Source organism: Camarhynchus parvulus, chromosome 1 (assembly GCF_901933205.1).
Source record: "Camarhynchus parvulus chromosome 1, STF_HiC, whole genome shotgun sequence".
In the NCBI taxonomy this organism is placed as follows: Eukaryota; Metazoa; Chordata; class Aves; order Passeriformes; family Thraupidae; genus Camarhynchus; species Camarhynchus parvulus.
The window spans coordinates 89,886,898-89,912,100 of record NC_044571.1 but is presented as its reverse complement, the minus strand read 5'-3'; the positions used below and the strand labels follow the sequence as shown (position 1 = coordinate 89,912,100).

General features: G+C 40.1%; 1 protein-coding gene across 2 annotated transcripts; it reads right to left on the bottom strand.

Annotated features, from left to right (window-relative positions):
* Positions 1–852: 852 nt before the first annotated feature.
* On the bottom strand, positions 853–24,731 carry SPICE1 (spindle and centriole associated protein 1). 2 transcript variants are annotated; one of them, XM_030958572.1, is made up of 17 exons: positions 24,597–24,731; positions 24,099–24,146; positions 22,838–22,984; positions 18,873–18,975; positions 17,996–18,117; positions 16,380–16,468; positions 15,942–16,084; positions 15,569–15,709; positions 14,540–14,805; positions 11,266–11,397; positions 10,509–10,656; positions 8,657–8,881; positions 6,312–6,697; positions 4,809–4,977; positions 3,319–3,421; positions 2,916–2,994; positions 853–2,097 (listed from the first exon to the last, which is right to left on the bottom strand). In XM_030958572.1, the coding sequence occupies exons 1-17, from the start codon at positions 24,678–24,680 to the stop codon at positions 2,044–2,046; spliced, it is 2,439 nt and encodes an 812-aa protein (XP_030814432.1). In that variant the 5' UTR covers positions 24,681–24,731; the 3' UTR covers positions 853–2,043. The 2 variants fall into 2 exon arrangements, with proteins under 2 accessions (XP_030814432.1, XP_030814441.1); XM_030958581.1 differs by having other exon boundaries at positions 10,509–10,653.
* Positions 24,732–25,203: the final 472 nt, after the last annotated feature.

The following is a 25,203-nucleotide window of genomic DNA, read 5'->3' as shown; positions in this document are numbered from 1 at the left end:
ATGAGACAGAAGGATATTACAGTAGGGTATTTCACTGAGATGGAGCTAGGAACAAAAACCTGGCCTTGCTGCAGGGCAGTGAGAGCAGGGAATTCACTTAGATGAGACTTGAGGTCAGTATGAGGCCTGACCAAGCATACTTTTATGCATATATGTACACACAAAGAAATATAAAATCTGATTGCCTGCAACAGGTGTGCAGGAAGACTAGTTCCCTGCAGGAGCAGATGTCAGTCTCAGGAGAGTGAGCATTTTGTTTCAGACAGGTACAGGCCAGCCTGCTTATCAAGCAGCAAAGCTTTATAAGTGATGGTGAGCTGAATTCTAGCAACAGCTGCAGTTTGTTTCTTAGTCTAGAATAGACAAAAAAACCAACACCCCTGTAAAACTCTCTGCACTAACAGTTTCTCAGACACTGCTTCAAGCTTTACTAGTCTTCAGTATTCCAGCAAACACACTTCCATGAAATCCCAGGGGCAGCTCATTTCTAACCACAGAACACTGTGTGACCCCAGGCTGAACCACAGCAAGTCACAGGCTGTGGAGGAGATGGTGGGAAGTGACTGGAGACATCTGGAATGGAAGTGTCCCTCCCACCTAGAGACTTCCAAGTTAAAGAAAATAGATGACTCAAAGGATTAATTCCAATCCTGTATTCTAAAAGGAATTCTCATTAATGCCAGAGTATTAGCAGAGGCAACAGCATTAACCCATGGCACTATGGTTATGTAGTACCATCCCAACTGTGGCACTGCTGTCTCTTCATGAATTGAGGGATTACTTCCAAGCAATTTTAACTGTTATTTCACAAAATACAGAAATATAAACTTTCTTCACTTCCCACTGGAAAAATAAATCATGGAAGCATCAATGAATATTTGAACAGATCCTCTTTTGAATACCACTTTTTTATTTTAATTTTCTAGATCTGTTTAGAAGAACCCTTCCTTTACAAAAAAACAAAACACAAAAAAAAAGCAGCAGCATGTTTTCTTCATTCTCCTATAACTGAAGTGACTGACAGGACAGAGGCTGGCTCCACCCTATCACTACCTTTCAGAGGAAATTTCACAGTTTAAAAAAAATCTGGTTTTGCTACTTGCAGCTATTTTCTTTCCCAGACTTGCAAATTATTTTCATTTTATAGATCTCCATCATAAATGTTTTTGGCAAGGTTTACTACAAGGTAAGGAACAGCTAACAAAGCATTTCCTCAAAGTCTTAAATTTTATAGGTAATCATTGCTAATAAAATAATGACTACTTTAAAAAGTCAAATAAAACCAATATAAGAACCATGGCCATTAGAATATTAAATAAACACATAGCAAACCAGCTTAATCCAATTATATGTATCAGTTTTCTATTATATCAAAGACCACATACTTTAGTACATAGCAAATAGAGATTCTGATTTTAACTTCAAATAGTTACTTTATATTTACTATAAAATATTAAATGAGATTTTTAAAAAGCAATCCTCCAGTCCAGATGCAATCTCTAACATGCTAACTGCACAGAAAACACAATTTTTGGGAGCAACTGTAAACCACAGAAGGAATAAATTCTTTCTGATGTAAATACTTATCCACCAGAAACAGACTGGTTTCCTAATCTCCAGGTTCCTTTTCAATGCAGGTACCTTCCCTCATCTCAGTTCTTCCTGACATTTTATTCCCACATCTTGTGCAAATAAACGCTCCAGAAAGTTCCACAGGCAATTTCTAAAACCTCCTACCTTCAGCATTCCTAACAGAGGTATCAAGGTGCTCACCAGTAAAGCTCCAGCAGCCTGAGTTTACAACCTCATGAAAGATTTTTTTGGTGAAAAGGTGTAAGGTCACAGCACAGAAACTCATTCCCAGGGCTTCCTAGAGTGCTCTGCAGGGCACAAATACAGTAAGCACACAGACCTTTCCATACTAATGGCATTGACATGAAAACATTTCAGAGTTAAACAGCATATCTGTAGAGAGAGATTGTGATTTATTTGTAGTTAATAAAAAAAATATTTTAAAAATACAGGACTTGAGTTCAGCTTCCTTTACATAACGTGCATTGACAATGCAAACCATCCTTCTTCTTTTTGCTTTTCTACCTGTAAAAGAAAAACCAGCTGAGATTCATAGACAGTAAATTCCCATAGATCTGTGTGTTAGGACTGTTGTCTGCCATTGGCACCATGGAGGGGATCACACCACCTACTTCAAGCTACATCTACCTTAATAATTTCAAATTTCCCTTCTAGGGATGTTTGGGATATTCCCTGTCAGGATAGCAAATCCTGGATGCTAACTCTGTTCTCCTTATCAGGCCTAATTTAGGTTATTTTGGACACCAGGAAATAGGTTATTGGTATGTTCTCATGGTTGCTTTCAAGCCTATAAACAGCTCTTATGACTGGTTTATCAGTCTGTAGCACTGCAGATCTCCCTGTGAAAGCATCTCACCACAGGCTATCCTTTCCTTTGCACATCAGGAGTCAGAAATCTAGATTGTGGCTCTCTTTACATTTGGATTTACTCATCCTTCAGCAACTGACTTGTGCAACAGCTAGGGAAGAGCTTGCTTGCCTCTTGACTGTGGCTCTACCGGTACATCAGAATCATGGCTTGAGATTCTCTGGAGCCACGAGGGAAAGACTTAACAAAGGTTTCCAGTTCTAACACACAAAGATGCCACAGCAGACAAGGGTTACTTATAAACAACTCTGTGGCAGAAAATAATGAATGTCACTAGTTCTCATGTCTCTTCTTACCAATTGTCTGTAATCCAACCTACCACTAACTGACTGATAATAGCCTTGGGATATTTAAAACAGGACAGAGCTTGCCGCCCTTCATGCATCTCACGATTATCTTTTCCCTTTTATGACAACATATTAAAATTCTCTGTCTGAAGATTTTTCAGTCTCACCTTTGGTCTTTGGCTGACAGAAGTTAATTTGGCACTTTCTGACATTGCACTTGAAGGTTTGCTGGAGTCTCCTACAGTCCTGGAAATATTCAAAATAAGATTTAAAAAGTGAAAAATGGAAGTGACTACTAGAATATGACCCTGAGTTAGGACCTCTCATCAGCAGTCTTTAACAACACATGTCATCTGTCTTGTGTCAGATTGCATGTATTTTAAATACAAACACAGGAAGTTGTGAAAAAGCTATTAGACCTTTGTCCCACTTGCAGAATTTAATGTGAAAAAGTAAGGGAAAATCCACAAAGCCAGAAAACCACATGGCAATTTCTCCATTGTGTTCAATTTCTGCTGTGTGGGTAATTAGGATACTAAAAATATGAAATAGTAAAAGGTGAACTTTTACCTTCTTATACTGGTCATACTGGCATGGGGAACACTGTCATCCTTGGAGCTGTCCATAGTCACTGTCATGGGAACAGACACTTCAACTGTCCTCCTTGCATTTTCTAGGTGATAAATAATTGTTTGATTCTGATGAGAACACAGCAACATTGCACAACATTCATTTTGTTTTACCATTTTTTCCAGAGGCATTACAACCTCTTCCCAATTGCACAGATACACAGACCAGAAACAAAACATCAGGTCAAACATCAACCTCATACTCACTTTCTGAAAATGACTGACAATGACAGCAGAGACTCAGAGCAACTACAGACAATGCTCACATATATATAACGATTCTTCCACGGTTAAATTTTCTGTGGTTTTTGGCAATTACAGGCTTAGAGACTTCTGATCTCTCACCTTTGTTGCTTTAAGACTTTACTTATTGTGCTGAATTTACATTAAGACAGCCAAACAAGCACTGAAAGTGTTATAAACCAACCTAGGAGTCACTGCAAAGGCACCTGCATGCAAATGCCCACACACTGCTCCCTCCTCCCCCTTCTTCCTCTCTCTAAGTCCTTCCCCCTTTGTACATCCTCTGTGGTTTCTAAGGGGAAAGGACAGGTGTCTCACAGAGAGCATGTGTACATGGTCACATGCAGTTCTGCTTGCAATGACAATAACTGCATGAAAAGATAAAGCAGCCCAGACCTCCTGCAAAGTAATCTTTTTTTACAGTTACATATGGCCGCTAATCTATGAACCTTGAACCAGCAAGTATATTCTCTAAGCTAATCTACCTCTATACGTGACTGGAAGCTCCAGTTATTCCTTTCTATTAGCACAGGCAGTAACTCAGCAAGACAGTCTGATGGAAAGTGCACCCAAATGACAAAAGCTAAAATGGGGTTAAGAATAGGATGACCACTCTGCCATAAGTTTTAGAAGCCTGATGTAAATACTTCAGTCTTTTCCACCCAAGATTCTGCACAACAGAGGACTGATTAAAAAACCCAGTGCTGACCACCAGAGATTATCACAGAATCAATTAAGTTGAAAAATACATCAGAGATCATCAACTCCGACCTTTGAACACCACCTTGTCAAACAAACCAAGGCACTGTGCCACATCCAGTCTTTCCTTAAGCACTTCCAGGGATAGTGACTCCACCACCTCCCTGTGCAGTCCATTCCAATGCCTGACAACCCCTTCTGTCAAGAAGTTCCTACTAATGTCCAAGTGTAGCACCTGTTCTTCAGAAATAGCAAAGATCAGGTTTAACATGAAGCACAGTACTTGCAGCAGACTAATTACTAAGCTAACTTTAGCAGAGGTTTAGCTGATATGTTTTTAGCTCTCTGAAGTAAGAGGTGTTTGTGCCACAGAGGCATTAACAGCAAGTGTAATTCTGACCACAACCACTGATCCAGTAAGATAAGGACTCACCAAAGGAGAAAAACACTGTCTGACTAGTTTTGTTTCTCCTGAAGCTGGGTACTCACCAGTACCCAGGGATGGGGCTGGAACAGGAGACAGCATTGGAGGGACCATGTCAGCAGCAGCTGATTTCTGCTGGTCTATCAACTGCAACAGTTTATCCCGTGCTGCTGTACTCTGGCGATTCAGCTCCGCTATCCTTTCCTCCAAGCTCCTTGATACCATGAGATGACTCTACTTGGATAATGGGATAATTACTTCCAATGAAATATTTACAATTTTCACCCTAAAGGAGGGCATACAATATATCTCAAGTACTTCTATGCATTTAGTTTTCAAACTGAAAGTGAATATAATTATGTAGCACTTCTGTGAAAAATATTATTTTGACCCTTTTACTGTCCTGTATCTAAGTCCTCAACTGATTAAACATTACAATATTTTATACTGGTCTTCCCTCAAGCAGGAAAAATACAGCTGTTGTCCATATCATTTGAGAAAGAAAAAAAACCCCAAGCCCCCTCCCCAAAAAACCCTCCCCTAACCCACAAAAAAAAAACCCCAAAAAACAACCCCCCCACCAAAAAAAACCCCACCAAACCCAAACAAACCACCAAACCAAAACCAATAAACACCCAGCAATTAACTACAATTAAGAATATACTTAATCAGAGAGACACATTTAGACGGTGTGGGGGAGCAAAAGCAGAAGTGTCCTGGAACTCATCTTTAAGCCAGGTTTTGATTTTTTTGACCTCTTCCCCTCCCTGTCACTAATTACTTCAACAAAACAACACTTACTAAGAGTTTGCATCACCTTGTACAACCAATTTACTAAATACTACACAGCATAACCTGAAGTGAAAGTGACAACACTCTCAGCCTACATTTAAATGAAGAAATTAAAAATCTTCAGGATCCTTAATTTAACAGTCAACCAGCCACTGTGATAGAACAAAAGACAATAGCAAGGGCAGGGATGTTTTTGTGATGTGAACTTCACTCACTGGGATCCTATGGAGTAACTGCTTAGTTGCAGGTTATTTTTTTTCCACTTAAACTGAAGCCTTCAAGGTCTCTCTTTCCCAAAATCTTTGGGATGTCCATAGAAGAGGACTGACAAGACAGACCCAACAAGCACATACACTATGATCAAACATTTGCAAAAGATGTACTCGCACTAACTTCAAATCTCATCTGCTTTTGGGTCAGAGTAGCAGAGATTTATGACATGGCTTTAAATATGCATTTCACAAGCTTGACAAGAAGCTGTGGGTTGGTGCAGTACTTTTACTGTTAACAGTATCCAAACTGCAAGAGCTTGGATCACATTGCAACACCACCTCTTGTTGCAGCACAACCTTATAACCTTCTTCAGAACCCATGTACAACATAGGCCCAATATGAGAAACTACTGCTGATTTGCTTATGGAATAATAATAAAAATAACAAGTCTCTAAGCAAGCAAATAGTAAGTGACAAGATGAAAGACAAAAAAGCACCAGTAAACTATGGAAAGCAGATCATCAGAAAGGAGATCCAGCCTTCCTTTCCTGCTAAATTCTGACCTGTCCTTGTGAAGAGCCTGGACTAGGATCTGCACTTTGTGTCAGGTCTGGCTGATGCAGACAATCACTTTTGTCTCCAGGGACACCTCTGAATTTGCTCAGTTGAGCTTTAATTAGAGCATTCTGCCGTGTGAGCTCAGCTATCTGTCCCAGCAGATCACCATTTCGAAGGAACTCTTCAGCTGTGCTGTTTTTCCCAGTGTCACCTGGGCAGGACAGATTGGTTTTCTCATGGGAACTCTCCAAGTCTTTGTCTGCAGGAGGAACTGGTTGTCTTTGAGAGATGGGGCAGTTCTCCTCAGCTGTGCTCTGTGTCCTCAGGGAGGAAGGTAAGCTCCTTTCCTTGCATGGCTCTCTTTCAGTAGACTGGGAAATGGCTGCCAACACTACAAACACAAAATAAAGGAACAGTAAGGACAGTGACACGAGATCCTCACTGAGGAGACTAACAGTGACTTGACTGCATCAGGTTACCAATAATCAAGCAGGAATTTGAATTGGAACATCTGGCCTGAATGGTGTTATGGTACTGATCAAAAACACTCTAGGCAATATTCTGCTGTAAGAACTCACTAGGTGAGTATTTCCTATTGCAAACAGTCTAACATTTAAATGATTTAATTTGAGATGGACAGAGTAGCCACTAAGAAGATCAACAGTTTTGAATGTCTTAGCTGACAGATCAAATACTATTTCTTAGTCCTTCATTTTCCAAAATTCAGTTACCTTACCTGACAAACTAAGTTTTTGTTTCAGTTCTGATATTTACATTGGATTATTAACAAAACTTTTAGGATAGTGAAACAAAAAATACAAGAATTTGGCATGATAATAAACTAACTACTTAGCCCCTAAAGAGGAAGCAAGGTGGCCAACAAAAGTAGCAAGGTGTTTTTTGTGGTCATCATCAGCAAAGAGATAACACACCACAGAGACATGACTGCAGTTACAGCACTGTCTGCTGCTACAGGCTAAGTCCAACTTGACTTTTGTGACCAAAACCAGATTTTCTATGCTTCATACACCATAGAGCCCATTCCTTTAGTTTTTGCCTCTTGAGCAGAGATGAATACTTAAAAAATTACACTCAAGCGTGTTTTATGAAGCTATGGGCATAAAAAAACATCTGTTGGGCCATTCAGCATCAGTCTTAAGAGAACAATATATTTTAGAGAAATCTTGGAATACAGTTCTGCATTGCTGTTTCAAATGACAGAAGACATCTGACAGTTCTCAATGGGACTGAAACCAGACATTGCTCTTTGTAGAACAAGACCTTTAGTTCATTTCCTCCACATTGTTTTGGTACCTCCTCACAGCACAGCAGCCCACCAAGTGGCTGAACTAGGTATAAACTTCCAATTGCCCAGCCAACTCCTTAAAAATCAAAAGGACTTTTGGTTATTTTTCTGACTTGGAAAAGGCTTACAAAACAACAGCTGAAAGGGAGGAAAAAGGAGGAAAACACCAAAACCCATTCCTGTACCCTCCTTCTTGCCAGCCCCCATCAATCTGGCCATGGATGTAATTATCTGCCTCTCAAACCAAGGGTGTTATCCAGGGCCCTGCCAAGTCCAGTGGGATGCATGTGTGTACAGTGACAATTGCAGCACAAAACAGCTCAGTTTTAGAATCACCAAGTGCTTCCTTCTGCTCACTTCAGTAAGGATAAATGAGAAACACCCTCCCTAATCACCTTGATGAATTTTCTTCCTCCCATGAACCAGAACTGAGCTATGGATACTGAGACAAGACTGAGCTACCTGGTTATCTGGCAATTTCACCCAAAATTCCTTCAACCATTTCCTGTGTATTGAATGAAATCCAATGGGAACCTGGCTCCCACAGCATCCAAAAACCCCTTTGTTGGGAGGATTGGTTCAAAGCAGGAGCACACAGCCTACAGACATCCTGTTGTGTCTGCAACACTGCAGAACCAGAAGTTCCAGCCTTCTGTTGTCTCACCATTGAAGGTGATGGAGGCTGGATTACATCATCAGCAGATGGAAATCTAAAATGATGTGCTGTAGGTCATTGACAAAGAGCTTCAGCAATCACACAGATATGATAATCAAAATGAGTACAGAATAAAATGTCAGTCTGGATTGCCACTGGCAGGACTGCTGCCAGCAGATGGAAAACAGGAAGTGTAAAGCAACAGGCACAGTAACAAAGAAAATGCTTATCTGGGTGCAGCAGTAGGATGTTCCAGCTATCGGGCCAATATGTCTAGGCATACAGATTAAAAATTTTCCATGGAAAATGCATCTTCAGAGGTAGCGTGAGATTGAAACAGTAACACACAACACAGACTCCTAAGTCTACTGAAGTCAGAGAGATCTCACCATTCTGGAGGGAAGACAATTCCTGACTGCTTTTCTGCTGTGGTGGGGATAACAGCACAGCTGGCTGGAAGATGTGAGCTGGGAAGCTTCTACCAGGTCTCATACCACTTGAGGCACCTGGCCCTGGGTGAAATGTGAAAGGAAGTTCTTCCTGTGGAAATTTCAGCATATTTTCCCTATTGCCTACTTCAGTCCTGGGCTCAGGGTAGGTCAAATCAGGTTTTTCTAAAGAAAAAGACAAAGCAGGGAAAAAAGTTAAACAAACGAACAAAACAAATAAACCAAACAAAAAAAGGAACAAAAATTACTTATAGTAAAGGAACAAAAACTACTTCTAGTGAAACAGCAGTATAGGAAAAATATCAGTAACAACTGCTATATTCAAACACTTGAAAAGACAGACAAGACTAGAGTATGTTCTACACCTTTCTTCTGAAGTCCAGGTACAGGAGTCTTTCACTGAAGCAAATTATAAATTTTTACTGGCCATAAGAGCAAGAAGAACTCTTACATGTAGCCTCACAATTTCAGGACAGTGGCATGAGATCTGTTTGTAGCTCATGCACAAGACTTACAGATACATGTCTTGAACTATCTGAATTGCATTTGGCAATATTCCCTTGAGAAAAATCAACTTATGCACTTGTCCTAATCCCCCATATTATAAATGAAGAACTCTTACATGTAGCCTCACAATTTCAGGACAGTGGCATGAGATCTGTTTGTAGCTCATGCACAAGACTTACAGATACATGTCTTGAACTATCTGAATTGCATTTGGCAATATTCCCTTGAGAAAAATCAACTTATGCACTTGTCCTAATCCCCCATATTATAAATTTGATGGCAACAATGCTGTTAGAAAACAATTCAAGGCTTTTTTGAGCTCTGCTGCTCTTACTATCATCTAATTCAAATGAGATGTCCCTTTAGTTAAAAAAAAAAAAGAAATTATTCTTCCTTTAACAAAGGAAAATAAGGAAAAGATTTGAAAATTCTAGTGCTGCAGAATTGATAAACATGAAGGTTTGGGTGTTAGGCTGGGGTTTTTTTGAGGGGGGCTTTTCTGACTGTTTGGATTTTATATTTTGGGGATAGTTTCTTTTGGTTTGCTTTTACAAGTCCTGGGTCTATCACATAAAAAAGATCTGGTATGTGGCTTCTTCTGAAGAAGATAATCTTCCAGGAAGAGAGCTTTTAGCTACAGAATGATCCACAAAACCAACATTTAACTGTGGAATACAAGTAACTGTGAGAAATCTTGGGATTCACAAGAAGCTGCTGACCTTGGCAGCAAAAGCAATGCATTTGAACAACTGATCAGGAAAGACAGCTGGGAGGAAACTCAGTGGTGAAAAGTGGACAACAGTCCAAGGTGAATCCTGTTTGGTTAGTTTGGCCACCCATCTACTGGCTCAGCTCAGCGTGTCTCCATGTCACACATCACTCAGCTGGTCACTCTGCTCTCACACAGAGTCACAAACACCAAGTGACACCTCTCTGACTGGTTGGCTCCCGGCCTCAGCTGCTGCTGCTCTGGCCAGCAGCGACCTCCAGTGTCTCCTGGAAGAACCAATCTCAGACTGCCAGGCTGCTCATCAACAGAAAGCTCATCAACAGAAATTCTGTTCGGTTTGACTTCTTTTAGGAGCCTCAGGAGGAAACTGACTTTGGAAGCCACCTTAATGGGCTACTCTCCTGCTTTGCTTGTGCTCACAGCAGAACCTATGGCCTGTGAGTTTACAGAAGTGACATTCACACTTTTTGCAAGAGGAACTTGTGCAAGCAGGCATCTATTATTCCAATACAGGGATAAACTAACCACTCCTCTTTCATCCTTTATTGTACATACCTTCACTGTTTGCTGGGCCTCTGCTTGCAATTCCCAAATGTTTTGAACTTTGTTCTCTTTCAGGTTCTACCAAAGGGAGGCCCTTAAATGCTTGTGTAAGACACATCAGCTTTTCATCTGTTACTGTCATGTATTGCTGAAGTTTCTTCTAAAGGAGAAAAAAAACCCCATACACAGAATTACAGAAATTTGTGTTCTACCAACAAAAATTAGAAAACTGTATACTACAAGAAGTCCTGAGAAGAAATTTGGCCTCTTAATACTACTGCATGATTCTGCAGGATTCCAGTGAGAATTAATTATTGTCTCCATGTTTCTCATTTATAAATCATTTGTTTTGCCTTTTCTTACTCATGACATTACTTCCTCTCTAAGGCTTCTTAATTGCATCATTCCCAAATGTAGCCACTGATCAAATCTACCTCCACTGGAACCTAAAAAAAGGAAAATGTAGTATTACATCTACTCATTGCTCCAGTAGTGTTAACAGTATAGAAGTGTGAAGGAAGATGCCTAAACTTTTAGATGGATAAAGTAAAGGTCAGTTTCACAGAATCAGCACTTTCTCAGGCTTTGAAGTTAAATAAACATAAATAAATGACTTTCAAATATTTCATACCCATACCTGCTACTGTAATTCTCAGGCTCCTTGCTCAATTTCATCACTTTCTTTCTGTTTATGGTTAAAATTTCCAGAACAGAGCTCATAATTCTAACACATCATCCTGATGGGTAAGAAGCAAGAGGGGCTCAGTACCTGCATAGTCATGTTTTCTTCCCTTACTTGAAGAACCTCAGCAGTCAGAGCATCAATCAATTCCCTGTGTTCATTCAACATTTCCTTTTGCTGCTGCCTAATCATCTCTTTCTCATGCAGCTGCATTTCAGCCTAAAGATAGAGAAAAAAATTGGAAACTTACTATAAACCAATACAGATTCATTTGAAAATAGGAATGAGTCACGATAACATCATAATGTAACAGCTCTTCCCAATATTGCTAAACTTCATTACTTTCATGACAAAATAAAAATTGTCTAGCCTTGAGAACTGTCAGAGAGCTTACTGTTTCTCTTTGATCCTCCAGGACACTGTAGGGAATCCTTGCTCTTCTGCCTTTACAGCTTTTACAGGATGTAACTAAAAGCATTTTCTCTCTACACAGATATAGCTTCTTAAGTCACTGAATCTTCATGCAGGAATCAAATAATTCCAGGTATGCTGATGCTTGTCAGTTTCCCATGCTACTTGTGCCTAATCTTTAGTTTCCCTAATTCATTAATGACCACAAATTTGACTAAGTAAAGGAGAATATACTTGCTTTCTAATGTTTTCCATCAGAGAGAAAAAGTTCCAGAGGGTTTCAAAAATATGATAACCAAACAGCTCTGCATCCACATGATGTGAATGAATAAATTAATATTTTTGAGAATAACTCACAGATACTGCCACTAGACAAAGACAAGCAAGATACACTTCTCTTAAGTATACAAAAGGCAAACCATCCATTTTCTGTTTCCCTTCCAGCTGGAGAGAACAGGGTTTTTTGTATTGATTCAAATGCAGCATGTTGGCTCAGAAAATGGATAAAAAATCCTGTACCTGGCCTCTCTTTTCAGAAAACAGACAACACAAAAGAAGCACTTCTACCCTGGTAGCAGTGATGAAGCTTCTGATGCCTTAGATTACCAGGATGAGCTACTGTATCTACTAATCCTACTCAGCACTAACCTAGTCTTGGAGGAAAAGCTTCCAAGCAGCTCTGTCTTACATTTATGCATAGGGAAACCATCAGGGTAACATCTATTCCTATCCTCAGGTAGGATTTAGGTCTGGTATGCCCTGAAAGAAGTATTTTCATCCCAGCCCACTGCCAGGTGTGGCTCTAACCATAGGAGCTTTAACACTGCACCAGAACATGCAGCAGACAGGGAGAACAGAGCAGCACAGATTCAGGGAATATGCCCATACTCTTTGTGGGTCTGGCAAAGAAACAGCTTTCTCAGCAGAACGAGGGTGAGGAGGGAATGATTCATTCTAACACTTGGAAGGTGATCTAAAAATTAGTTTAGAAACCAAGTCAGATTTATCCATTTCCCTTTAAGAATTTCATATGGTTTTGCAAAGATTTCAGAAGTTTCTTTTTCTCTAGCTTCTTCCATAGTCACTATTTCCTTCTTATGGGTGTTGGCTTGTTTATCACGTTATAAAAACCCTTTCATAGAAGATTCGTGAATTCAAGTTTCTCTTCCTGCTTTTTAGATACAATTTTGAGAATAAATTAGGCAGCGTCCTTTATTGCAATCCTTCTGATTTTCTGCAGCAAAACTGGAAGGAGAGGAAGGGAATCTCTAAAAGCTTTGAAACCTCATGAAGACTGAGTGTCTAACTGACTAACTAAAATCAGGGGCTTTCTAAATATTCCCTGCACAGTCATGTTCTTCAAAAGCACTGCCATTTACAATTAGGGCATTGGAATTCTGCTAACTCTGTTGGCTAGGCAAGACAGATGGTGCAAACAAGTGCTTGATCTATGTCTGGCATCACAGGGACCAGGTTTTATGAAAAACTCAAGACAAGCTGGGCTTCTTCCCAGCAAATTCTCATAACTGTAATTAAACCTCCCAGAAAAGGAGAAAAGTCGCTTTAGAGTATGAATGCAGTATCTCTCTCAAGCAAGGCTGAATACAATTAACCACATTATGCATCTTGAGTGACTTTGTAATATTGCTTACTTAAGAATTTAGGTAGTAAATGTGTGTGTGCGGCAGACAATTATGCAAACAAACAACTTCTGGAAGGATGGAATGGTAACAAGAAAAATTATGAGTAGCTTTGGAAGATGTCTGAGGCTCAGGAATAACTCATTTCTGTAGAAAAATTAAAGACAATCGAAATAGGATTATAACTGCAATTACATTTATAACATAAACTAGATGCTATTAAATTGATGTATTCCTAATAAACAGAAAACATTCTACTGAAATTCTAAGATCCTTACTTTTAAGTGCCAAAGAACCAAATTTAATTCCCTGCTTTGGTATTACAATTCTAACAAAAACCAAGCATTATTAACTTTTTTTTTAAACATAAGACTTTCTCAGGTGAAGTCCATCTTCTGATGGCAGTTGCTTTTCACTCTTGGATTGATTATTTACTATTTGCTTCCAGGACTTAATCAAAGCAAATTCTTCCATACAGATTAAATACAGAGTAATACAAGGATTAAGTTATTATACATCTGTTAAGAGAAAAAAAAATAGTATTTTAAAATAATATGGGTTTCCCCCTTTCAATTATTATACAGTCTGAAAAGGAAGAGAGTTCCACATTCATTAGAGATCTATTACCTTTGCTATGAAATAGATCATTAGCATTTAGATAATATATTCTGCTGCACCTATTAGGAGTGCAGGAACTGTCATAACCTGGTTTAAAATGTCACATAGACCAAATGATCTGTGAGGCACTGCTGCCTCTTGATAGCTCTGGGATACAGATGAATTGGAACACACTTTTTCCCCCCTTTTTTTAAAAAAAAGCTTCTACATGGTACACAGGTGATCTTCTATATGAAATTCCATTAATTCCCAGCTGTGCATTGTTACAGTGAGCACTTCAGGTCATTCTTGCTTAAGGTAAAGTTTCTATTCTGGATAGTAAAAGAGGATTAAGAAATCCCTCAAAGAAAATAAATTTGCAAACAATGCTGTAGTTATTACCCTGCTACAACTCTGAGTATATATGAACAATAATTTAAAATTATTTCAATTGGTATTTTCTGTCCTTAGACACTCAGACTTTCACTGCAGTCAACTCCTCCATTTTCACTAGGGATACCAATTCCTAACAAACCAGGTCCCAATAAACCAAAAGTCTTAACTCCTAATTGCATGCAAACCTAGTAATAAGCAAAGATAATCACAGTTCAATGTAAAATACTTGGAAGCCAGAAAAGACCAAAGTTCCCATCTGTAAAATAACTTCACACCTTTCTACATTCAGTCTCCAGGAGCAGTTCTGAGTCTCTCACCTCTTTGAGGTAGCGCATCAAGCGACAGAGAGCATTCACCAGGGACAGAGTAAACCCAGACAGGCCTTCACTTCTCTCTTTTTTTGGGACCTCACGACCTGTACATCGCTCATATTCCTCCAGTTCACGCTCTACTTCCTGGATCATGTGGTTGAGAACATCTAGGCTGGATTTGTTGTCCCTCTGAAGGTCAGTCTGGATTAAATTAGCTGGAGAATCACCTCTCTTCTGTCTTGCAGAGTTCTGTTCAGCTTGAACTCTTTTCACTGAAGGGGAACAAAAAGTGGTCATTGGAATTTCAACTTGTATAGAGATCTTCACAGTACCAATGAAATTGTATTGTTTATTGAAGTAAATCAAACGAAATGCCCTCTCTTGCCATAAGATGAAAGAGACCATCAAAGAATGTTCCCCAGTTATTCCAGCTATTTTCAGATTCTAAAAACCACATTTTTTGCTGCCACAGTAGTATCTCTCAAGGACAACTGATTGGTGCTTTTATCTTGGATACACCTGTTTGTACTTGTCTCCTCTCCAATTAAATGCATGGAAAATAGTTTGCTAATGAAAAACATCAGCTGCTTTGTCATACTCAGTAAACAACTCTCCTTTCATGTTACAGCTTGCAACTGATGCCAGTCCCCTCATACAAACACATAGAATACAGGGACTGAAATGCATCCTTAATCTGTGCAGCACAGAACACAAATCTGGATCAGAACTAGACAAGTACTGCACAGGAGAGGACTCCATGGGCAGCAAGGTAACGGGCAGTGTCCAAGGGCTGTTTTTACGATTCCCAAATTCCCATGGACTTGGCTCTGCCAATGAATGTGCAGAACACAGGGAAATACACTAGACAACGAGCTGTAGAATACCAAGCTTAAGATATGCTCTAGACTCAAGGATCCCCTCATCAAACTTTGGTATTAGCCCTGCAATGACTCCCAAAAATCCCTTCCCACCCACATTTTCTTATGACATTAAGGACCTTGGAAAAAGGGTGTTTCATTTTTAAAAGTACTTAACTCTTTGCTGCAATTTGCTTTTGTTTCCTTGAGTTTGGGTTCAGCACTTGTCTCACAGTGTCAATGGAGTCTACAGACTCTTCCTCATCTTCATTCTGAAGTCTTGAATGGGTTCTCTTGATTAGACTGGTAGCATTGAGGGCTGATTTAAACACAAAACAAAGAAAAAAAAGTACATGTGAAATATTTCAGGCATGTCCTTAATAGTAGTATGTTCCAGAGTAATTTTATGATAAGAGCTGGCTTTTTAGTCTGAAAATACATCTGAGCCAAATTAGCATACATTTCTGTCCCAGACCCCCACCCAGGAAGGGAACTCCACATAGGATTCTAGGAACTGTTCAACAACCTTACTGTGATTTGGCAAACCCAACCTGACTGATCCAATGAAGGGGAAACAGTTGTTGGAGTCCGAGGCACATTTGATTCCTGTGATAAAGTGGTTTTTCTCACACCCTTTTCAGCCCACAACGCAGAATTCACCAAGGAATTTTCTTTTCTCAACAACCGAAGCAGCCTACATTCAAAATAAGAATAACAGTGAATTGTAACAGGACAATGGCATGATTCCACATTATCTGTCTTGACAGAGCTCCTAAAATTATCTGCAATTGCTCAGGTGAGTTCCCTCCTCACTTTCATTTCCAGTCTCAAGGTTACAACAAGGCCTTTCCCTGGAATTCTGAGATCAGGAAAGGAGGGCAAAGGGAAAGAGAAGAATTGACGTAACTATAGCCATTCAATACCCTTTTAACTCCACCTGTTTCCAGTGTCAAGCAGGTGGAAACCTGAATGGATGTATTTGTACTGACCTGTCAGAACCAATCCTGGATTTGAAACCCAAAACATCACGGTGTCTATCTTCTGACAATGCTGCTTCCTCCTCCTCTTCATTAAGAGCCTTCTCAAGAGACAACAAAGAAAACAAAACAGCATTCAGAGGAAGTTAGAGACCAATTTTATGGAATTGTTTCAAGAAAAAAATCAAAAACATTTGTTTTAGTCTTCCCCTCCCAAACATGCTTAAAATAAAAATACCACACAGAAAAAAAAATCCACACCCCTTTGTAGGAACTTCTGGGGGATTTTAGTCCCTAAGAAAAACTGATACTGACAACTGTCTCTGAAAATAACACAGCAAGTGACTAATTCAATAACCAATATTTTCTTTGTATGATTTATAGTAAATATGAAAATCCATGCAAACTAGAGGATAAAATAAAAGCTCTTAAGGCTGTACCAAAACAGAGATACAACAGGCAAAATATGGAAAAGCAACCTGAATCCATACCATTTGTAACATTTCAGTCATTTGATATTACAAGCTAAACAACTTCATAATGAGACCTGCAAAATTACATTTATAGTCTGTGTGTAAAATGCAACCAGAACAAAATACAATCCTATGTACTACATTTATAGCTAAATAAAACCAACCAAATTTGGAATTAGGGTTCTTCAAACTACCAAGCTTCTGAGCTACTGGATAGGTTTCACCAGTTAGCCTTTAACTGTGATTTTCATAGGCACATAAGAAGTCACAGAAGCTTGGCACAAAATCAGTACATGTTTCTTTTAAAAATTTCAGCTTATCCTGCAGCATGCATCCAGTGACACAGCTTACAAAGGTGCTGCAGTTCACTCCTCATATTAAAAAAATGGAAAAACAAATGCCACACCAAAATACCTAACACAGAAGTACCACAACTCAAATTACAGATATTTTTGCAAGATAGTAGGAAATGGAAGTAGAAAACCACGGGAATATGACACCATCACTTTTGCTCCCAACAGCCTGTTTGGTCTTCATAACAAGAAAGTTTCCTGGGAGCACCACATGCCTGTTCTCAAACCCCAGTAAGCACTCCTGCTACAATATGCTATTAAAAGAAAACAGAGCACAAAGGCAAACTAAATTAAATTTGAAACAATTTAAAAATTGTTTACAACAAATCTGAATAAATGTAATAAAATGTGAAATATTAGAAGTTAAACTCCTAGGAGTCATCAAGGCTGTGTAGTGAACTGGGATACAAATAGCTGTATATATGCAGACATAATTGGCAAATCAGAGACAAATTCTGAAATATGGCAATTAGTTAAATGACACAGAACTTCTTCTCTTAGACTGTAACCACATTGTACTCGTTCTGAGAATTCCAGAATTTAAAAGGGAGGGCATGCTAATGTGAGAGAGCTTCTACGAGACATAATGATATTTGTTTCTCATATATGAGAGTTAAATCAAAAAATCACGATTCCCAGAGCCTCACAAAAGAAACTCACCTCTGTTTAATCTGGTCTTCTATGAATGTTATCAACAAAAACCAATTTAGTTCTGCTTGGAAATTCTTATTTTTGAATAGTCTTATTTTGTGCAAACAAAAAAGCCACAGGATGTGTATGCATGGAACAAAATATACATTACCTGGGAATCCATGACAGATTCATTAAGGATGGAAAGCTGACTGGGAGGATGACTTTTTTGTACAATGGGTCCTTGAGATGATTCTAGGTCACAGTTAGGAGCCATTGTTACATTAGGAAAACCTAGAGGAATTAAACAACACAGGGGAGAACACAGAGGGCTTGGTCTGTACTTATGTTGCAGGATTTTGTACTGAAAATCAAGCTCCCGTACTACACAAAAAAGGGGTCACAGGGATGTCACTTTAAACAACAACCAAAGACCGACCACAGGGTTAATTTAATACACTGGGCCACATATCCAGCTTTTGTCCTTCCCACCTGCATAAATTCACTTGTGCAGAAGCAGCTTGCAGGATCAAAGTCATCAGGAACAAAAGAGAATGACAGCCTACACAGAAAAACCCCTAGCTTAAGATTTCATATACAGCCAATCCTGCCTTCCAGCAGCACAAGGATCCACAAGCCAAATCAAGAAAAGAAAAAGCTGATATTGCTGATAAATCTTCAGCCATATCCAAGAGCAGAGTCAGCTCATGCAGCAATGAGAATCAGAACTATTGCAGCAGCTCAAACTGCTGCTCTGCACAGGCCAGTAGCTTGGCTGTGCAATGGTGAGCACGGAGGTGTTTCAGAGCACGTGTTGTGAAATTCCACAATGGACCAATACAGTGGAATAATCAGCCATCAGTCACTCTCCTCTGCCATGGGAGGTGATAGCCTCACCTGTGTTTCATCCAACATGAGCATGATCAATTATACTGTGTTAGACAATGAGATGAAACCAGTTAAAAGGAATGCTTTGCAAAGCAGGACTATTCAGAGAAAGCAAGGAGATCCTCTTAAATGGGCTACCACAAATAGATGAGGTGTGCTACCTGTTCGTGTGCGAGGAGCATCCTCAAGCAAGTCTTTTGCCACAGCCATAGCCTGACCAGATCGTTCCAAGACATCTTGCAAATGGTACTGATCAGACAGAATCTGAAAGTACAGTGCATAAGGAAACTTTACACTGAGCAGACTGATCCTTTCCTGGTTTTTTTTCTGGTATTGTTCCTCTAAACAGTTACCAACAGCCAACAAGAGAATGTTTGCAAAGTTGGTATTGTCCAATTAGATCCTAAATAAGATAGATCAGAAAACCATACTTCATTCAGAGTAACGACAATTCATACTGTTTTTCTGAAAATTAAACTTATTACTTCTCAGGCCCCCATCAGCACTGACTCTCTTTAGAACAAATCCTTTCACTTCCTCTTCTCCTTCCAGCCTGACACAAGAAGCTGGGTATTTATGACATGCTCATAAAAAAAAAAAGAAATATATAGCAATTAAAAAAAAAAGAAAGCATTTCTCAAATCATTTGATGCCAACGTTAAGTCATAGAACACTTACCTACATCCGACACCCAAAAAAACAGGTACTATTTGATGATATTTAAATCAATTGAAGCAGAGTTGTTTCATTCAGTCTTGCCTCCTGAAAATCCCACCTAAAACTTAAGCCACATACCACCAAAAGTTCCAGAGGTAAACACAGCTGGCTACATCTGGCATCAGAAGACTTTTTGGGAATCTCCAGAAGATGCAGCTTCTGTATTCAAATTCTCTCTCCCAAAGTCTCTCCCTAGCACTTGAAGTCCATCACAACAGGTGCCTCCTAAAAAAGGATGTCTTGGGAGTGCAAAGCAAGAGGCATCCAGTTACCATGAGCCAAATGGAGCTGCCTGGGGATGCGGATTTGTGAGGAGAACACAATTTAAAGCTCCTCACTGATGCCTGGCTTCATTAAAATGCTGGAAATTGAAAACTAGTAAAATTATATCCCACAACCTGGAGAGAAGGTAGATACTCTTAAATACCTGAGAGGAGATATGTAAGCAACCTCCTTCACCATGGTTCATCAAACTGATCCAGAGACTGTGACTGCTTCAGAAGACCTCACAGAAAAGGCTCATGTACGCCCTCCTACTCAAAATTTGAAAACTGACTGACAATTTTTGCTGCTCCAGGAATCATAAGAAACTGTTTTTAAATTGTTTCACAGTACTCTATGCTGTTATCTCCATAGAGTTCTTTTCAATGTCCATTGGTAATTTTGCTGGCTTACATTTAGCCTCATACAAAAAATTCTAGGCAATGGCATTTTACTTGTTTCTCCTCAACCCCCTATTTTACTACATGGTTTATGTCACAAAGCATCCCTACATATCTGAGTTTCCATGTTTTCTAGTCTTTTGAGCTTGCATTGCACTGCAGTAAATTAGACTTCTCATAATAATTTAGCAAGTCAGTGAATATTCACCTTTCAAGCACTTCACATATCTCCTTCTTCAGACCAGTGTTCAATTTTCACATCTGATACAAACTAAAATTAGTGTTTTCCATTACGCCATTCGACATCAAAACAATGCAGGTTTTTAGATAAAGTTATTATACCAGACTGGCAGAAGAAAAAAAAAATATAGAACAGAAAAAGTTTATAGGATTCATTTTCTGAAGGTAATTAAAATTAGAGTGGTGTGTATAATCAGACAAAAATTATCCTGATTAGCTTGTTTTTACCCTCCTCACTAGAATTTTTTTTGGCATCAACAGGTTCCTAAGCTCTACCCTCCTGCTGAACACGTTATGAACATTTTTAGAGCATTGCCCCCAAGGCAGATTAGCTCACATTTGTTTGTGATGAGAAGAAAAAGTGGTATCATCTTGTAACCCCTTTAGGCCCATTTACATGCCCTGGACAAATTCACTGAGCAGTGTGCTTTGTCCCAGTTTAGTATCACCTACCAATTTCATTAAAATTCACCTTCCCACCTGTTTCAGATTGTTATCAAAGCAAATAAACTGGACTCATCCTAAGATCTCTCCACTACAGTAATCCATGTACCTCTACTCTTTGGTGCAATGCACTAACATTATTTCAAAAATAAATTGCTACAGGACTAATCTGTGTGGTACTTACAAATTCACAGTCCTAAGTTTCAGAGTAAACTCATTACCTTTTCATTCAGATTTTTATGCAGATGAATCCCCAAAATACTAAAATTTTGCTTGTCTATTTTGTAACTCTTTCGTAATATCTGTCTGTTCAACACACAACTACATGAGAAACAACACTAATAGCAGCACCCTCTTAGCTTTTGTCTCTGAGTCTTTTGCAGTTCAGCAGGATTCAAGAGGCTTAGAAAGTTACACTCACAGCACTAAAAGAAAAAGATCACCAAGGTAACAGAGACAAGGAAACAATTCTCAGTGGTTGTGCTCTGTTGGGAGACACAGAGTCTCCACAGTTACTCTGAACAACAGGACCTGGCAATTAACAAGATTTAAGTTAGGGAGAGGTGAAAGTGGTAACTCCTCTTTATCTGTTTTGTTATTCTGTTTTCGTCTCTGTTTCTATCTGTTTCATCTTGCTTGGCATCATTTCCTTTTGTCTTCCTTTTCACTGATCCAGAAGTAAACACAGAGTAAACTGAATAACGTAATCTCTTAACTATAAAGGGGAAAACCACTCAGGAGGATGTGAGATTTGTACATTTTCATTAGAAACAGCAACAAATATAGAAGACTTCTTCCTAAACATGAGTTTCACATCTGCAAAAGAATGAAGTCACATAATAGGAAGCCTAGCCAAATATTAGAAAATGTGGTCTAATTTACCTTTTGTGACACAACTTATTTCTGCATGGAAGCATTATTGAAACTAGGCTGCATTAGGGCAAGTCATGTAGCGGTTCACAGTGTTTTCTGAATATTCTGCTGAAATATGCTTGGCAGAAAAGTACCAAAGTAACGAAAGTCCAAGTCGGAGGCTTAATTAGCAAAATATCCATAAAACAAAAAATTCTACTTTGATTGCAGAGAAATGGGTCAAATAGAAAGCTAGGTGGTGATCTTCAATTCTAAGTACTTCCATTTGTTTATGCTTGAATGCTCTCAGAGATCAGAAAGTGACTTCCGAAAAATCACAAAAGACAAAACAATGAAGATTGTGATGGTTAGTCCACTGCACATTTACAGAACTAGCACATTATGTTTGACTGCTAAGTGAACACTGTTCATCATCATTCTTTACCAGCATGAACAATTCTCAGTGAGTAGAGAGGTCTGAAAGCCAATTTTCAGATTAGTTTTTGTAACACACAGCATGGAGTAACCTGCCATGTGAAAAAGGAGATCTACCACCACTTTTCAGTGATAACTACTCTCTCTGTTAACTAGGCTTAGGTTTACTGCTACAGTTCAATATTCAAAAGCAAATTCAATAATATATTTACAGTCAGAGTGCTTTAGAATGCTGAGAGCAAGCTTTTCAATCCTTCAGATGATAAGCTTGTCAGCCACAGCTCATCAGTCTTTGTTGTGTCAATTTTCCTCCCTTAACAACTTCTTGCCTCACCCTTTCAGCCCCCTTGGCACTGCACTTTCTCTGTTTAAATAAACAATGTCCCTCCCCGATAGAGAAACGCTCATGTTTGCATCAAAGAAAAATGCCAGACATGAGGAAGAAAAGGCAAGCTGGCAGTAAGAACCCAAAGAATACACATACTTTTCACAACAGTTGAACTCTGCAAACAGTTCCTGTTCAGATGAAGAGAGGCCTGCAGCATTACAGAGGGCACAGCCAGGCAACCTGGGTCAAATGTGCAATTCCATGTAACAGCTGGATTGTCAGACAGTCTACTCCCACCACTGCATGCATGCAGCACACACAGCATGTGCATTACTGAAATCAAGTTACCCAACAAGAGGAGCAATTGTGGCTTCCATGTGCACAAGCAGATTTCCAGGAGTGCTGCAGATCACCTGCAGCAGGCTGCAAGTGCAAATTTAGCTCTCACCTCACGCATCAGAGCCAATTTCCTTTTCTCCAAGGAATCTGCATCCAGTTGCCTTTGCTTCTTCCATTTTCTGTTCAGTGCTTTCTCTTGGAGTTCCAAGTGTGCCAATGCTTTGTTTTTTGATTTGTGTATTTCACGGCGACGGAGCTACAGAAACATAAGAGAAATCATTTCAAACATCAATCTTAAGCAAAATTTGCTAATGAGCTCTTCTCTATTTTATCATTCATGCACTGAACATTACTTATGTTAACTTCACAGTAGAGCCAATGACAACCTCATAAACATCCACAAGTGTAAAATACCATCAATACTGCCATCCCAATCCCATCCAAATTTAAAGCAGCTCCAAAGGGGAATGGGAAAAGCCTCAATTTCTGTCTGCCCTACACTACTGACTGGGCAAGAGTTTCCTCAGCTGTAAAGGGAGGAAAAACCCAAACACTAGCACCTGTAAGGTGCAAAAAAAGACAAAATGCATTTTGCTGATTTAACATTGTCAATCACCAGACATAGTGTCTCCCTTCTTCTAACAATGAGATTATATATAAAAATATAGTTTAAATACAAATTAAAGAAATTAAATGTGTGAGGTGCTTGCTAAAGTCTCCTGAAGCTATCAAGGCAAACACTTGTGGAATCAAGTCTTTCTCTGCTACAGTGACCATCTGTCCTGACAAACCTGTCAAAAGTTATAACAGCTCATACTGCCTCTTCCATCCTGGTAATTAGTGCTATCAAGAAAATGCAAATACACATGTAAATACAATGTAATTGAATAAATGTAAATACACATGATCTGTTTATTGCAAAGAATTCACATACTTTACAATCAACAGGTCACTCAGTATAAAAAATTATGTTAAATTGTTTAAATGAAAACTGAGTATTTTCAGAATTAGAGAGGCTCCTCAGACAAAGCACATCTTCCAGTCCTTCCCAGAAGTAAGACCTTCAACTAATCCACTGACCTTTCATGTATTTATGTTTTTATGCTGGCACACAATTTATTTAAATAAAACCCGCAGCTACTGCTTCCCAGTGGGAACAGGAAACTGGAGAACACCAACTGCTGGACCTGGGGATGCTCAGTATCATAAACAAAAAACTAGCACTAAAGAGACAACATGTTCAGAAGCTCGAAAAAGAGATTAAACATTGGCAGAAAATATCCCCTTAAGCATGGTAAGCACTTTTTTGTCAGACAACCAGCTAATTGTCCTTGCCACAGGGACAGAGCAGTGACTGCTATTAAACTTACAATATCCTCAGGAGTTGCACGGTGCACTGTCAAATCATGGACGGTACTCTGCGAACAGGAACCAGGGAACACGTCAAGAGTCGTAAGTGAGGGCAAACTTTTTTTTTAAGTTTTATTAAAACAAAAAACAAACAACAAAAAACTACAAACAGCTTTTAAACTACATTATAATTAGCCTAACACTATACTGCTGTGCACTTTCATGGCGCTGCAGAGCGTTCCACCCTCGGCGAGGCAGCTGCCAGAAACCAGACCTGCACCAAACCTGAGCGGGTTCTTTCCCCAGGAGACGCAGGAGGCCTGGCCTCCGCCAGGGCCAAGGAAGCCAGAGGGGCCGTGTGCCCCGGCACACGCCGTGTCTGCCCGCCCCAACCCACACGCAACCCGGGCGTTTCCACGGCGCAGCGCCTGCGGAGGGCGGCGGCTCCCCCAGCCGTGGGCACGGAGGCTCCGGGGCCTTTTCCCAGCGGAAGCCGCCCGGCAGCGGGGAGCACTTACATCCCAGTCCCGCCTGGCTGCTGCCGCCTTTCGGGGACCCTTCCTGCCGCCGGTGCGGGGCCGCGGCCCGCGGAGCAGCGACATCGCGGCCGTGGGAAGGGGCGAGAGCGGCGCCGCCGACGGCGCCGGCTTTGCTCGACCCGCCCTGAGGGGAGGGGCGGAGCGCGGCCTCCTCCGCCCGCCTCTTCCTCCTCCTCCCTCCATTCCCGCCGCGGTCTCGCTGTAGGAGTGGCAACGCGGCTCCTGCATCCCCCGGGCTTTCTGTGAGGGAGCAGCCGCTGCCCCCGCCCTCCCTCAGGGCTGCAGGGGACAGCCTCCGCCCCCGCCGCGTCCCTTAAGTGGAGCAGTGCCCTCAGCAGTACCTTGGTTGCTCCAGCCCCCTCCAGGGAAACTGCTGCTGGCGTTGTCGCTCGCCTTCCATCTCGCCTCGCCTTAATTTTTCTCCTCGTTCACTTCGCTGTTATCCCTCCTCGCTGCAAATACCCTCCAAAGATATCTCTCAGTGTTCCTCTGAGGAAACCTTGGAATTTTCCCCTTGTGAAAATGTATTTCAGACGCTGTTAACAGGTTGTTCAGAGCAGTATGTCACACAAGCCATGAAATTAAG

Excerpts from the sequence above, each read along its gene's own strand:
- SPICE1 (XM_030958572.1), bottom strand. The coding sequence starts at position 24,680 with ATGTCGCTGCTCCGCGGGCCGCGGCCCCGCACCGGCGGCAGGAAGGGT. Across the intron at positions 16,469-17,995 it reads AATCTGTCATGGATTCCCAG|GCTCTTAATGAAGAGGAGGA; the intron begins GTAATGTATATT and ends TCTCTTGAGAAG. Across the intron at positions 4,978-6,311 it reads CAGGCTCTTCACAAGGACAG|AGTCATCTCATGGTATCAAG; the intron begins GTCAGAATTTAG and ends TTATCCAAGTAG.